The sequence below is a fragment of the Drosophila ananassae genome, chromosome 2L (assembly GCF_017639315.1).
Source record: "Drosophila ananassae strain 14024-0371.13 chromosome 2L, ASM1763931v2, whole genome shotgun sequence".
Taxonomy (NCBI): domain Eukaryota; kingdom Metazoa; phylum Arthropoda; class Insecta; order Diptera; family Drosophilidae; genus Drosophila; species Drosophila ananassae.
The window spans coordinates 20,770,731-20,784,465 of NC_057927.1; the positions used below are offsets into that span (position 1 = coordinate 20,770,731).

The 13,735-nt window shown below is 40.3% G+C and overlaps 5 protein-coding genes across 7 annotated transcripts in view; 2 read left to right on the forward strand and 3 right to left on the reverse strand.

The window, feature by feature from the left end:
* The first annotated feature begins 895 nt into the window (after positions 1–895).
* LOC6501565 (huntingtin-interacting protein K) lies at positions 896–1,995 on the forward strand. The gene is made up of 4 exons (XM_001955446.4): positions 896–1,328; positions 1,412–1,473; positions 1,544–1,651; positions 1,753–1,995. The coding sequence occupies exons 1-4, from the start codon at positions 1,223–1,225 to the stop codon at positions 1,849–1,851; spliced, it is 375 nt and encodes a 124-aa protein (XP_001955482.1). The 5' UTR covers positions 896–1,222; the 3' UTR covers positions 1,852–1,995.
* A 2-nt stretch (positions 1,996–1,997) lies between these two features.
* LOC6499029 (dnaJ homolog subfamily B member 12) lies at positions 1,998–4,040 on the reverse strand. Of its 2 annotated transcripts, XM_014910389.3 has the most exons (7): positions 3,902–4,040; positions 3,664–3,838; positions 3,196–3,604; positions 2,954–3,066; positions 2,723–2,886; positions 2,559–2,655; positions 1,998–2,351 (listed from the first exon to the last, which is right to left on the reverse strand). In XM_014910389.3, the coding sequence occupies exons 1-7, from the start codon at positions 4,032–4,034 to the stop codon at positions 2,315–2,317; spliced, it is 1,128 nt and encodes a 375-aa protein (XP_014765875.1). In that variant the 5' UTR covers positions 4,035–4,040; the 3' UTR covers positions 1,998–2,314. The 2 variants fall into 2 exon arrangements, with proteins under 2 accessions (XP_014765875.1, XP_001955483.1); XM_001955447.4 differs by having other exon boundaries at positions 1,998–2,655.
* LOC6499028 (probable cytochrome P450 6d5) lies at positions 4,021–7,223 on the reverse strand. Its single transcript, XM_001955448.4, has 4 exons — positions 6,548–7,223; positions 5,902–6,485; positions 5,571–5,819; positions 4,021–5,514 (listed from the first exon to the last, which is right to left on the reverse strand). Exons 1-4 carry the CDS (start codon positions 7,075–7,077, stop codon positions 5,351–5,353), a joined length of 1,527 nt encoding a protein of 508 aa, XP_001955484.1. The 5' UTR covers positions 7,078–7,223; the 3' UTR covers positions 4,021–5,350.
* Positions 4,718–13,735, forward strand: part of LOC6501566 (protein roadkill) — a 60,509-nt gene continuing 51,491 nt past the window's right edge. Inside the window, exons 1-2 of one of the 2 annotated variants that reach the window (XM_014911614.3) lie at positions 4,718–5,200; positions 11,654–11,724. The gene's annotated coding sequence lies outside the window, so the exon portion shown is untranslated. Of the gene's footprint in view, positions 5,201–11,653; positions 11,725–12,157; positions 12,393–13,735 lie in introns of those variants that run through there. The other variant, XM_032455574.2, reaches the window with a different exon arrangement.
* LOC6499027 (probable cytochrome P450 6d5) lies at positions 7,912–9,871 on the reverse strand. The gene is given in 5 exon segments (XM_032455584.2): positions 7,912–8,137; positions 8,198–8,446; positions 8,505–8,935; positions 9,008–9,160; positions 9,219–9,871. Coding segments are annotated over 5 exon segments (1,635 nt in total). The 5' UTR covers positions 9,857–9,871; the 3' UTR covers positions 7,912–7,973.

Below are 13,735 nucleotides of genomic sequence, written 5' to 3' on the forward strand. Positions count from 1 at the left end.
GTGTATAAAAGTTAGTTTTAAAATAAAAAAATTGACTTTTTTAACCTTGGTTCCTACCACTTGCGTTCTGCATGCGAAATAATGGCAAAAAACCCTGTATCCTGCCAAAATAAAATCGAATTAAATGCAGTGCACATATGCTGCCACCCCGTTGAGTGTCCCCGCTTGAACCCCCTGAACTTCTTCATCGCAATCCCCCCCACACAGACACACCCCCTAACAAATGATGTTGACCGCCCATGGTCATGGATGCTAATTAATCTTGATTTTGCAACCGAAGCGGGAACAGAAAGAAGGAGCAGTGGCTAGGGGATGTCAAAGTGACAATTAAATTAATCATGATGGCAAACGATTATGTCAACAGGACACACTGACACACACATGGAAGTAAAAGGATTCAAACAACCCGCCCAGGGGTCCAGAAAAAACGGATGTCCGACATCCAAAGGATATAGAAAACGTATTCATGTCCGCAAATACTGAAAAATCTAATTATATCCTGGCATCATCAAACTTATAATTAACATTTTGACCGCAACACAAAAATTCGCATGTGCTAAAAAAAATAAAGCAAGAAAAACGCCAAAAGCAGTTGCTTAGGTCCATGTGCGAGACATTTTTAATTAGTTTTGCGGTTGACACATAAACTTTACTTTCAATTTAAAATCTCATTTAAGGAAACCGCAAACATTCCTCAACTACCTGTCAAAAATAAAGGGGTTAACGATTTTCTAGCTAAAATCTTTTTATGTGGCCTTTCCACACCACCAACCATAAGCATAATATTAGTTTTCAAAAGAGATTTAGATTATTCTTATTAATCATATTCAATTTTACTGAATCTATTTTTGAAAATCTGTCTCGTTCATACAATATTTATTCGTCACATTTTAGTGTATACAGACGCCTAAGCATTATGTGTTGAAAAATTCTAAAATTTAAAAATGACAATATTTCTGACTGTTCTTATGGTTTTATTATTTTTGTGGTTGTAAAATAAACATTTGCAATGTAAATGTGCGAAAATTGCTCACAGCATATTTGAAACAACCCGCCAAATTTTATCGAAGTGGCAACGTTATCTAACTCATATAGCCGGACTGTTGATAGAGTCAATAGTAGTGGCAACGCTTATGCTAGAAAAATATAAGAATCGCACGAGGTGCCGATTATAAACTAAATATTTCGTATAAATTAAATAAAAAGATCTAAAATTGTAAAAATGGCTGATGCAGAACACGAGGTCAACGGCACTGAAGTGGAGGATGACGAGCAGGACAACAGTCAAAAGAAGTCTGATGTGAAAAGACACGACGGCGGTGCGGCAGGTAAGAAAATGTTTGCCAAATATTTTTCTATTTATTTTTTATGCTTTTAATGCATTGTAATTGATAAAAATGTTCATCAACAGATCTGGAAAGAGTTACGGACTATGCCGAAGAAAAAGAAATATCCGCTGCCAATATTTCCAGCGTAAGTAAAAAAATAAATCCACTGAAAGAAATATATACATATATAAAGTTGTTCTATAACTTAATTGCAGGCCGTAGAGCAATTTGGAAACCAGCGCAATAAAGAGAATGAACTGCGAGTGGCCAAGGAAAAAGAGCTACAAAAAGTCCAAGTCAAGAAGGAGGATATAGAGTTGATTGTAAGTTTCTTAGGGGTATCCTTAGCACCTTGCCTCCACACTTACTAAATTGTTAATTTATTGCTTCTATACTAAATTGTATTAATTTTCCTCTCTTTCAGATGAACGAATTGCTGGTCAGCAAGGCGCAAGCCGAGAAAGTTCTGCGGGAGCAGAGTGGTGACGTGGTGGCTGCCCTGGAAGCCATCATCAGCAACTAAGTTACTCCCGGGATCCTGGCGTCTTGGCCAACCGCTCGTCTGACTTTTTACGTAGCATAACAACACTGCTTTATTTGTACATTTATAAACTCTAGCGAAGAAGAAGAAAACCCAACAAAAAATTAAAAAATCCAAAAAAACCAAGATTTATGTTATGATTTAGTATAATGATAACTTGCAATTTATTTCAAAGTATCGCCACTGCCCAAGCGCTCATTTCCTTAAGAAAAACCGTTGACAATTTTACTATGAATATGGGTAAATGTGATCTATATGTATATCCTCTTAAAATTTATAGTAATCCGATTTGTAAATGAAAAAAACAATAGTCCTTCGTCTCGGCCTCCCACTTAAACTTGTAGACATGACTTTTTTTGGCAGTTGCGTTTGCTTCGCTCTCACATATTGCCGATTGCTCTAATAATCATTATGCATCTAGGTCGATCGATCGAACGATCGGTGGCTACCATTCGTTAACATTGATAAGTCTCATAGCAGCTCTATGCGATTCGTATTGTTTTTTTTTGCGGGTTCAGGTGCGTGGGAGAGAGGAAAGGTAGTTGAATAGACATATAAATTATAAAACAAATAAGACAGAAATTCATTTATAACAACTAAAGCAAAGATTTAAAAGTGAGGGAGGAAGTTGTTTCTTTCGTGTATCAGCATTGTGTACGCGCAATTAACTAAATTATGTGATTAAATACTTTTGCAGATTCTCGCAAGACGGCGTATTGATGTTCTGCGCCTTTCTGTATAGGTCCCGATCACCAAAGGTACGCGCCTTTGCCAGCATCGAGTCTCCTACAGAAACAGAATTCAAATATTAATATAAATTTCATTTCAAAGTATTTTAGTAAAAGATTCTTACGATAATTCCTTTCACGGGTGCAAGAGTGCTTTAGATGATTTACAAAGTCCTCTTCTACAGATTCTTCCAACCGGGCCACCGAGCCCTGATACTCGGAATAGAAATTATCCTTCACATAATAGGGAATTTTAAGGCCATTGGTCTCACGTTTCACCGAATATTTGCTAAAGGTTAAATGTTATTTTTTATAGAAGTTGAACAAAAAGATGCATTTATGTCGTTTTAGCTTACTGTGAAGGCGTCAGGCTGTACATAGGATCTGATATGAAGAATGACGACATCATAGAAAGACCAATGAGCAGCAAGATGGGTAGCAAGTTGATCAAGGCCGAAGAATTGTTTCCCTGAAGGATAAGAATAGAAAATATTAGTTCTGTTTTATTACTATTAACCAGACACCGCAGAAACATTTCAAAAACTTGACAAAATCTCTTAACAAATGTATTGAAAGTAATTGTTAATTCAAAACATACATCCCGATCTTCCCGAGCTTGATGACGACGTCGCTGTTGTCGCATGTAAACATTTTGTTGCGGGAATCCGCCGTTGAAGAACATATTGAAGAGCTCCTCGGCACTGATGTCAGCCTGGAAACCGCGTGAATATCCGTATTCGTTATAGTATTGATTGTGTCCATGATGGTTCGATGCACTATTTCCACCGCTATGCGACTCATTGATGCCGTACAGATCGTAATTCTTTCGCTTCTCGGCATCAGTGAGGACGCCAGCAGCATTTCCCAGGGCCTTGAAGGCTTCCACGGACCCGGGTGCCTTGTTCTTGTCGGGGTGCAGTTGTAGAGCTAGCTTTTTGTAGGCTTTTTTGATCTCAGAGTCAGTGGCCGACTTCGACACACCCAATACCTCGTAGTAGTCCTTACATCTGCAGAAAAGTAGACAAAATTTAATAAAGATTTGATTTTGTACTGAGTTGTCACTAACTTTTTGATCTTTCGCACCGCTTCCAACTGTTCGTTGGTGTAGTCCGGGGCATTGGGGCGCGTATCGGAGTTCACTCGCTTCCTGGGACCGCTATCCTTCTCATCGTTGGCGGCTGTGGGACGAGTTTTGCCATTGCTGCCGCTGTTCGGGGCGCTCTTCACCCGTGCCAGTAGCTCTGTAAAATACGTTAACCATTATTATAATCTCCTCCTTTTCTATCTTATTTTTTATTACTTACTTTTTGCGTTATCAGTGGGATAGAGTTTCTCCGCTTTTAGAAGGAACTTCTCAGCTTTCTCGATCTTACCCTCGGCCAGAGCCTGCACCGCGAAGTCTATGCACCTCTGGGCCTCGTCCTTGTTACCGTCCATGGTCTGCTAATTAGTGATAGTTCACCAGTAGTTAATACGTGGTGATCAAAGTAAATAATCTCCTTCTGTGTGCGTAGACCCGTTGGTGTGTATGTAACAATTTATGGACTACGCACGAACACATATACAGTGCCTGCTGGGATTCTTTTTTCCGGTTATTTCTCACTAGTGTATAGAGTGTTCTGGTGTCTTAATCGCCTTCCCCCCGCACATTTGCCAAAAGATTTTACTCACTATAATTTAATTGATTTTATTTGGTCAACTTTTTCATCATCTGAAAAATTACGAGCGCGTTGCCACTTAGTTGGGGTTAAAGTGGCAATCTGTAGGGTTGTCGTTGCATGTGTTGAGATATTTTTCAAAACGAAGGTTTAGATTTTTACTATTTTGAATCTCATTTTAAAGTGTAGTTTTGCAGGAATAATTATAAAAATTAACTTTAAGAAGCTATGTAAAGATTTATTCAAAAACCATTAAGAGGAAACACGTTTATCCACTACAATTAATAGCAATTCTATCTTATCATTAATATTTTTTGAATTTATATTTTTTTGATAACATATAATTTTAAAAATTAATACTTAAAATTTATGAAAATAAATGAAATATAAGGATTTAGCTGTTAAAAGCCAAACTGGCAGACAGAGTTGCATTAAAAGTGTGGCGTTGCCAGATCGCTACTAGCGCCCACGAACATATGCGTCGGTGTGAGTGTGTGCCGCAGCATGGGAAGCGAGTGATTCGCTGATTCGCCTAATTCCGTATTCGTCGTATTTATTTGGCAATTTTTAAAGAAAATAACAAATAGCTCGCCGCCGACTGAGCTGCATAGAAGTTGAATCAGAGTCGCGAGTTGCAATAATTAACACCTTGCGGCCCCGAGTGCCAGTGTATGCGTGCATACGTGCGTGCCTCTCTGTGTGTGAGTGTGTGTGTGTGTGAGTGGCGCAGTTCACACAACTTGGCCTGGAAAAAGTGAAAGAAGCAAATAGGGTATTTTTTCGGCCATACTGTGTTTGTCATTATTGGCAAAAAGTGCACTTATCAGCCATATGGAGATTCAATGCAACTACTAAAGTGTCCCCAGTCGAATGCCCATGTCGAGTAAATAGAGCGACTTATGTAAAGCAGAGCAGAGAACAATAAAACTATTTACATTTACAAAGGTGCGTACTGTGTGTGTGTGTATGTGTGTGGTTGTTATTCGTTTGTGTGTGTATGTATGTGTGCCAGAAGTGCATCCAATTGACATTTTTGTCTCTCAGTTTTTTTTTTTTTTTTTATTTTTTTTATTTATTTTTCTTATTAGCTTAGGGCTACTGCTTGCGGGAGATCCGGACGGGCACGCCCCCCTCGGCCATCAAAGTAATTCCATGGGGACCGAACTCTATCTCCCGCTTCTCCGGACTGATGTCCACGTTGAAGTTGCTCAGCACCTTGGCCAGCGCCAGCTTAACGTTCACTTTCCCCATGCGGGCTCCTGAAAGAATTTCATAAAAAAAAAGAGCCACAATAAACAAGAAATGTTCCTCCTACCGATGCAGTGACGAGGACCTTCTCCGAAGGGCATATAGGCCGCCTGGTTGAAGCTCTTGCTCTCCTCCAGATACCTTTCCGGCTGATAGCTGAGCGGATCGGGGAAGTTATCGGCGTCACGGTGCATTCCGATCAGAGAGATCACTATGGGGGTACCCTTTCGAATCACCAGCTTGGAATCGGGCACCGGATAGTCCTGAGTGCAGATGCGGTTCAGAATAGGCAGCGCAGGATACTTGCGAGCGGTCTCTGAAGGATAATTTTTAGATTTTAAGATTGCAGTAGAATGTGTAGTAGTAGTAGTATAAGATATTAAAGTCCTGGTACTCACCCAACACGCAGGCTTCTAGGTACTTCATGTCCTGGATGGCGTCGTAAGTCAGCTTCCCGCCATGACTCGCGATGGCGCTACGAACGTCCTCCTGCGCCCTGGCCATCGCCTCGGGGTTCTGGGAGAGTTCGAAGAGCGTGAAGGATGCAGTGGAGGCTGTCGTCTCGAAGCCGGCGGCATAGAACAGAAACAGCTGCCCGGCGATGAGATCCTTGGACATGCTCTTCAGACCCTGTTTGGAGTTCTCCGCCGTCCAGACCGAGTCGTCGGTGCTAATCTCTCCCTGGTTTCGCAGTTGCAGCAGAAGCTGAAGCAGATCCTTCCGAACGATGTTGTTCTTCTCCCTGAGATCTATGGTCTGGCTGGCCAGCTCACGCATGCCCTCAATAGCGTCCTGCTTCCAGCCAAGGCGCACGAAGAGCTTCTCCAGCCCGGGGTAGAGGAACGAGGTTGTGCCCCGAACTACGTCCGTGAAGGTGTTGCGATTGATCGTCTTACTGATGCCCAAGAACACGTTATTGGGATCCGCAAAACTGTCCACATCCAGTCCGAAAATAGTCGAGGCAATGATATCCACAGCATAGCTAGAAAAATAAATGTTTTTGTGAAAAAATAATACTATCTCGTAGAGACTTAATTGACTTACGTCGCCATCAGAGCCTTCAGTTCCACCTCTTTGCTCCCCTTGGCCGGCAGCAGACTGTTCAAGTGGGCCACCAACTTATCGCCCACTGCATCGGAAGTCTCGAACATGGCCTTCAGCTTACCGGAGGTGAACGAGGGCGAGAGCTTGGTCCGCATGGTCTTCCAACTGGCACCCTCCAGCGAGAACAGACCGGCCGAAATGGGATCGTTCTCCTCGTCCACATACACGCCCCGATCATGGAAGCTGGTGAAGTCCTTGACCAGGACATCGTGCGCCAGCTGGGCATCTCGAATCAACAGAGCCGGTCGCAGGGTGAGATACATTCCCACCACAGGACCCTTGGTGGAGTTGTAAAGGTCGTTAATGGCCATGCCAAAGGACCTCTTTCCCTTCGACACTGCCTCCAGAACTCCAAAGGGGATACTGGAGCCCGCCGAGCGGAATCCCTTGCGATCCCAGTAGCTGAATGTCCATTTCAGGTAGACGTAGATTAGAGTCGCTACGGCGATTAGTAAATAAATTCCAATCATGTCGCTGGTTTTCTATTTTCCGTGTTCGCTCCCAGCGATTAAAAACAGAACTGACCGGTCTCGAGCGAGACTCGATTATTATAACTCTTAATAATTTCACCACTTGACAGACCTATTTGTTCACTGATCGCTTTGAGATCTACAGGCTAACTAACTTCGTCCACTGTTACCACTTGGGTGGGAACTTGCTATCAAAATGGGTTCCACCAGATAAGAGGAATAGGTTCCTTATCATAATACCACTTTGATATTTTTGCAGTGGTAACAGTCATATATACAGTTAAATAATCATATAAAAAGTGGTATCAGATGTCTATCCCCCCCCCAGCTATAAGAAATACGAAAGATAAGAGTCTATGTTGAACAAAACTAAGATATTTTTACAATCTAAACATGATCATTTGAGCTTTTCTTGTATTTCTTGTTTTAAACTGATTTAAGGATTCTGGAACGGCATCTTCTTTACAAAAAAACTATCAAAAATGTAACCTTCAGTTGCCTTCAAACTTCCCAACACAAACTCTATATTGTAAGCTATTATTGGAAAGATAGCCCCGCTTATCACTCGCTCGCTTATCAAAAAAAAAAACAAACAAATAGCTTCTTGGTTTGCATTTTCTTCTGCCGGTTCTAATAAATATTTACTTTTTGCAGAGTGACATTGCAACTTGGGGCTTTGCTGATTCAAAAAAGTTTGCTAATGGAAATCTAAATTGTTTTCTTTATAATCTGATATTTTATTTTTGGCAACACTGCTTATCGCATTTGTTTGAAGAGGTTTAGAGCTATCTACTAGCTTCTAGTTTCAAATAAAGAAAATAAAACATTTGTTAGTACAGAGTACAGAGACTTTTATTTTTTAATAATATTTTAGAACTAATAGACAAAATTAATCTCTAATTTTTACGGGAAAGACGAACAGGTATTCCCTCTTTAGCCATTAAGGGAATTCCATGAATTCCAATCTCAATTTCTTGCTTCTCCGCTCTGACTTCCAGGTCGAAGTTGGTAAGAACCTTGGCCACAGCCAGCTTCACGTTGACCCTTCCCATGCGGGCTCCTAAAAAATATATGATTTTTACTAAAAAATATATTAAATAGTAAGAACAGAGATCCCTACCAATGCACGCTCTAGGTCCTTCGCCGAAGGGCATGAAGGCTGCCCGGTTGTAGTTCCTGTTCTCTTCCAGATATCGTTCCGGTTGGTAGCTCATTGGTTCGGGGAAGTACTCAGGATCGCGCTGCATGCCTATGAGGGAGATTACTATGGGAGTTCCCTTTTCAATCACCAGCTTGGTGTCCGGGACTGGATAATCCTCAGTGCAGATTCTGTTCAGGAGCGGAAGGCCTGGATACTTGCGAGTGGTCTCTATCGGATTACATTTTAAATCAGTTTAAGAGGGATTATAGAACCTAGAACTGCTTACCCATCACACAAGCCTCTAGGTACTTCATGTCCTGGATGGCGTCGTAGGTCAGTTTTCCGTCGTGCTTCGCGATGGCATTCCGGACATCCTCCTGCACCTTGGCCAGCACCTCGGGGTTCTGGGAGAGTTCGAAGAGCGTGAAGGATGTGGTGGCAGCTGTGGTCTCAAAACCGGCGACGTAGAAAAGGAAGAGCTGGGCGGCTATGAAGTCCTTCGACACGGACACGATTCCTTGCTTGGAGCTCTCGGCACTCCACACTGTGTCATCGGAACTGATCTGTCCCTGGTTTCGCAGTTGCAGCAACAGTTGGAGCATGTCCCTCCGAACAATATTGTTCTTTTCCCGCAGATCCACAGTGCGGTGGGTCAACTCCCGCATTCGCTCCACTGCCTCTTGTTTCCATCCGATCCAAACGAAGAATTTCTCCAACCTAAAGGGGGGGTTTGGAGTGTAATTATGTAGAGCACATAGGATAGGATTACCCCTTTTAGTTACCTCTGGCCCCCCCCTTTAGAAGCTGCTGGCGCCTCGAACAATGTCCTCAAAGTTATTACGATTCAACTTTTTGCTGATTTGCAGAAATTCGTTATTGGGATCCGCGAAACTGTCCACTTCAAGTCCAAAAATGGTTGAGGCTATGATATCGATGGCATATCTACGATAAAGTAGTATTAGGATTAATTTTGGAGCTGAAGAAGATTGCCACGACTTACGTGGACATCCAGGCCTTCATCTCCAACTCTATGCTTCCTGTTTTTGGAACGACAGCTTTCAAGTGGGCTATTAACTTGTCGCCCACGGCGTCCGATGTCTCGAACATGGCCTTCAGCTTGCCGGAGGTGAACGAAGGGGTCAGCTTAGTTCGCAGGGACTTCCACTTGGCTCCTTCCAGAAAAAACAAGCCGGCGGTAACAGGATCGTTTTCCTCATCCACATAGACTCCCCGATCGTGGAAGCTGGCGAAGTCCTTCACCAGGACATCGTGGGCCAGTTGAGCCTCTCGAATCAGCAGTGCCGGACGCAGAGTGAGATACATTCCGACTACAGGACCTTTTGTGGAGTTGTAGAGATCGTAGATGGCCATGCCAAAGGACCTCTTTCCTCTCCTCACAGCATCCAATACTCCAAATGGAATACTGGTCCCTGCCGAGGGGAATCCCTTTCGATCCCAATAGCTGAACGTCCACCTGAGGTAGACGTAGATCAATGAGACTGCCGTAACTATGAGTAGAATTCCGATCATCTCTAGAGTATAGTCTTCGATGCTATCTTCTTGTTTGCCAAATTGAAACTGACAGATCGAATGCGGGAAAAATATATAGTCGTAAGTGGAGGCACCACTCGGCTGCATGTTTGCGATTAGCCTCGTGTTGCTTGAGAGATCGATAGACTCCTTCAGTTTGCATCCTCAGAGTGACGCGGCGATTCGAGCGAAACTGTGCTGACAAACCATTACGTTTGCTTGGAAAATTTTCTTTGAGTTTCAGACACTCTGGTTTGCTGATAGGGGCATTTGTTTTGCTGATAATTATTCTGCAACTCATGTAGTACTAATGACTTGTGTCGTTCTCGTGGCGATTCAAACATTATTTTTGTAATAAGGAAGTCATAGGCTTTCGAAGCAAACACTTTCTCATTCAGCTCGAATTTCATCAACAGAATAAATTTAGGTTTGAAAATAATTTCACATTTTTAATGAGAAATGAAATGAGATTAGTTTTAAGGGAAGGGGGTGAAAAAGTATTTCGTATTTAAATAATGATCCACACTCTTATTTAACTTGTCTAATCAAACAGCTTTGTTTTTCTTACAAGCTCACTTTGTAGGCATAAGGTGTTTACGTGTAAATTATTGATTCTAAATATATAGCTGAGAAATCTTATGTCATAAGAGGGGAATTTACGTTTTCAATGACTTGATCAGAATTCAACTTTGTGTCCAAACTAGTAATTAAAATAATTATAGCAATACAGTTAGGGTCTGTTTTCCAGACGATATGATACCTGGTACTCTTTACTTCCACCCTCGTTCTTGCATTTTTCCCTTTTTTGTGCATACTTTTGGGTGTTTTGGAAAAAATAGAGAGGAAATCCGAATAAATAGTCTATAAATTCCCTAAAAAAAAACCCTTTTTGGCAAAATTTTTATTTCTGTACATAATTTAATTTTTTTTAATTACCTTAAAAGTTAATTAAATTTTAATAAGTAGAGCTACGAGTACCTACTATCATAACCATTATTTAATCTCTAGAAAACTCAAGTACTCTTTTTAAAACTTTTTCATATCAAATATAATTCCCCCCCTTGAAGTGAAAATAATCTCTTTGTTTGTTTATTTTTTTAATTTTAATAATTCTTAATCACCGAGTGCTTATCATTAGAGTGACTCTTAATTTTGATTTCTTGGTGAATAGTTCCACAAAAATAATATTGCCCTAGGTCCTAGGCAAATAATGTCTATCATAGTAATTCTAAGATTATGGCAGCAAGAACTTGCATATCCTGTAGCTTAAAATTCCCTCACTCCCCCACGCATCGAAACTTTCCGGTTGTTGGTCGTTCTGACCCGCTTTGTGTTGATTTTGACGTTTATGGGGAGCGCTCTCCGGATGGGTTCAGGTTGTTCACTTGAGAACTTTGTGCTGTCAAAGTAATTTGTTGTTGCTACTTGTGCTCCTCTTTTATTGTTTTTGTTTTTGTTGTGCAGCGAGTGGCAACGACTTTGGCTTTAAGCATGTGAACAACAACAACAACAATATAAAGCAATAAAAAAATAAAAAACAAAAAAATACATCGAAATGCGGCGTATAAAGTAAAAAGACGTTGAACCGATTTTTGCATTTTTGTGTTTTTATTTTTTATAAATATTGTATATATATTTTTTTTTTGGTGTATGTAAATAATTTTATATATAATTATATATTCTGGAATAAAAATAAGTAAGGGATTAAGGGAAATTCTTATTAATTAAGATTAAAAATTATTCAAATTTAAACAAAGAATTTTAATTAAAATTAACAAAATTTTATAGCTACCATTCCCGTATTTATAAGATTACTGGATTGTTTTCCAACCACATACACATTACAGATTAATAAAATATTATTCAATTAATTAATGTTATCAAAATTGTGTTCCGTTTCCATAGAAACCCCTCTTGACTCGTCTGGCTTCGGCTCGTAAATTACAGGAAGGCAGCGGCGTAATAACATAAACAAGGTAAGTCTCTTTGGTGAGATCTCGTGGCAATTAAGTCGGGATTACATACGTTTTCAATTGAACTTGGCCAGCTCAATTATTAAGTCATTACTTCTTGGGGATTAGCTTTCTTCGTCCATCTCTTTCTCTCTCTCTCTCTCGCTTGCACCACACAAATAGCCTTGATAAGGGCCTTGGAGAGTCGAGTCCGCCATCAAACATCCCGCAATGAGCTTTTTGACTTTGTTCTGCTTTGCTCTCAAAAAACGCTGTCTCCCAATAAGCTTGCTCTCATTTCGCATTGTCTCTCTCGCACTTCACTGGGATGGCGCGTGAAAAGCTTTTGAAAACAAACACAATTCTCTGCAGAAGGCAAGAAGCAAAACAAAAAAATTGTATATTAAGAAAAAAGCTTTTCATTCGTCAGCTGCTGCGCGTAGCGAGTAGTAGTTGTGTGTGCTTTTTACGGAAAAATTCACATCGTTGCTAACCGATTTTCAACCGATTTTACGCCCACAATTCGCAACGGTAAATGCCAAATGCACATAAAAAAGTACCCGATAATAGTATTCTGATAAAAAAAGGCGTTTTTCGCAGTGCGCGCGTGTGAAAAACTACATTTCGAGCTTATGACCTTAATCTTAAAGTTTTAAAACATCCATCGAAGGAAAAAAAATAAATAAAATAAGGTCCGATTTGAGAACACGCGCAATTAAGCCCACTAAGTGTATGATAAAGAAAAAAAAATAAAGAAAAAGAGCTTTAACAACAACAACAAATTATAATTAAGACCAGTCTTAACGACTTCCTCAATCTAACGCCCTTCGAAATGAATTATATATGGAAATAATCTCAACTCGAGCTTGAGAATAAAACCAGAAAAGAAGCTGAAAGCGAGGCAACTTTTTCTATATCTTTGGAATAGAGTCGGCTTTTTTTTTTTTGTTTTTTTTTTTTCTGCCACCCGGCACCTGCCCTGCTCTCTCTCTCTCTTTCTCTATTCGACCTCTCGCTTTGGCACGCACTCTCTCTTTCTATTGAGTTTGTGACGCAAATCACATGTTTTTTATAAAAAATTTTGATTAAATTTGTACACAATTAAATATTATTTGGTTTAAGATGAGAGCTTTCGGTCAGAGTGTTGCCAGATGCTAGGAAAAAAAAAGTTTATCAATTAACCGAAATAGCATTGACATTCTGGCAATGGTTAGGAGAGGGTGGTTGGGGGGGTGCTCTAAATTACACATGTTTCTACTTTTTTTCGACTACAGTCCAAAGCTTTTCTTCAGTTCAATTAAAAACATGTGCTATGTGCTGCTGCCCCCTGTCCAATATTTTTGTTTATTGTTTATAAATGAGAGAACTTTGGGCACTCTTTTTCACCAGCTATCCCATTCGCACTTGCTGTATACTAGCAGCTGAGGTCAGCTTACAAACGCCGGCGCAGCTTTTGCTTTTTGACTTTGTTTTCTTTTTTGGCGTTGAGAGAAAGAGATGGCCATTGAATGCAAAGTAAATGTAAGCTTTTTCTGCTGCGCAGGTTAAAAAGCTTATTGGTTTTGCTTTTGATTTTTCTTGTTTTTTGCCTTTTTTTTATGTATAAAAGTTGAATCGAGTGATATAGGAAGAACCTTGTATGTTCATGACTATGGAATGGAATTTAGTTTGTAGTTTTTGTTGCCTTGCTTGCTATATTTTTTTTTTTAGTTTCTCCATCCATCATTGACGCTCTTGCTCTCATATTGAATTTTTATTTTTTCGGCGCAGAGTCGTCTTCTTAGCGAAGAAGAAGATGATTCTTCTTCTAGTTTTCTACTTGGGCGTCAATGTTGACCTCCAAAAAGCTGCTTTTGCTTTTGAACTGATTTATTTTGCCGGCCAGCTGCGGAAGCGTTTTGGCTTTTGGCTATTCTTTGTTTTTCGTATTTATTGATTTCATTATTTTGTTTTATTTTTTATTTTTTGATTTCTTTTCGCCGGCGGGCCATGTGCCCGTAGAGAGAGAAAGACCAGTATGCCAGTCTTTGTCTTT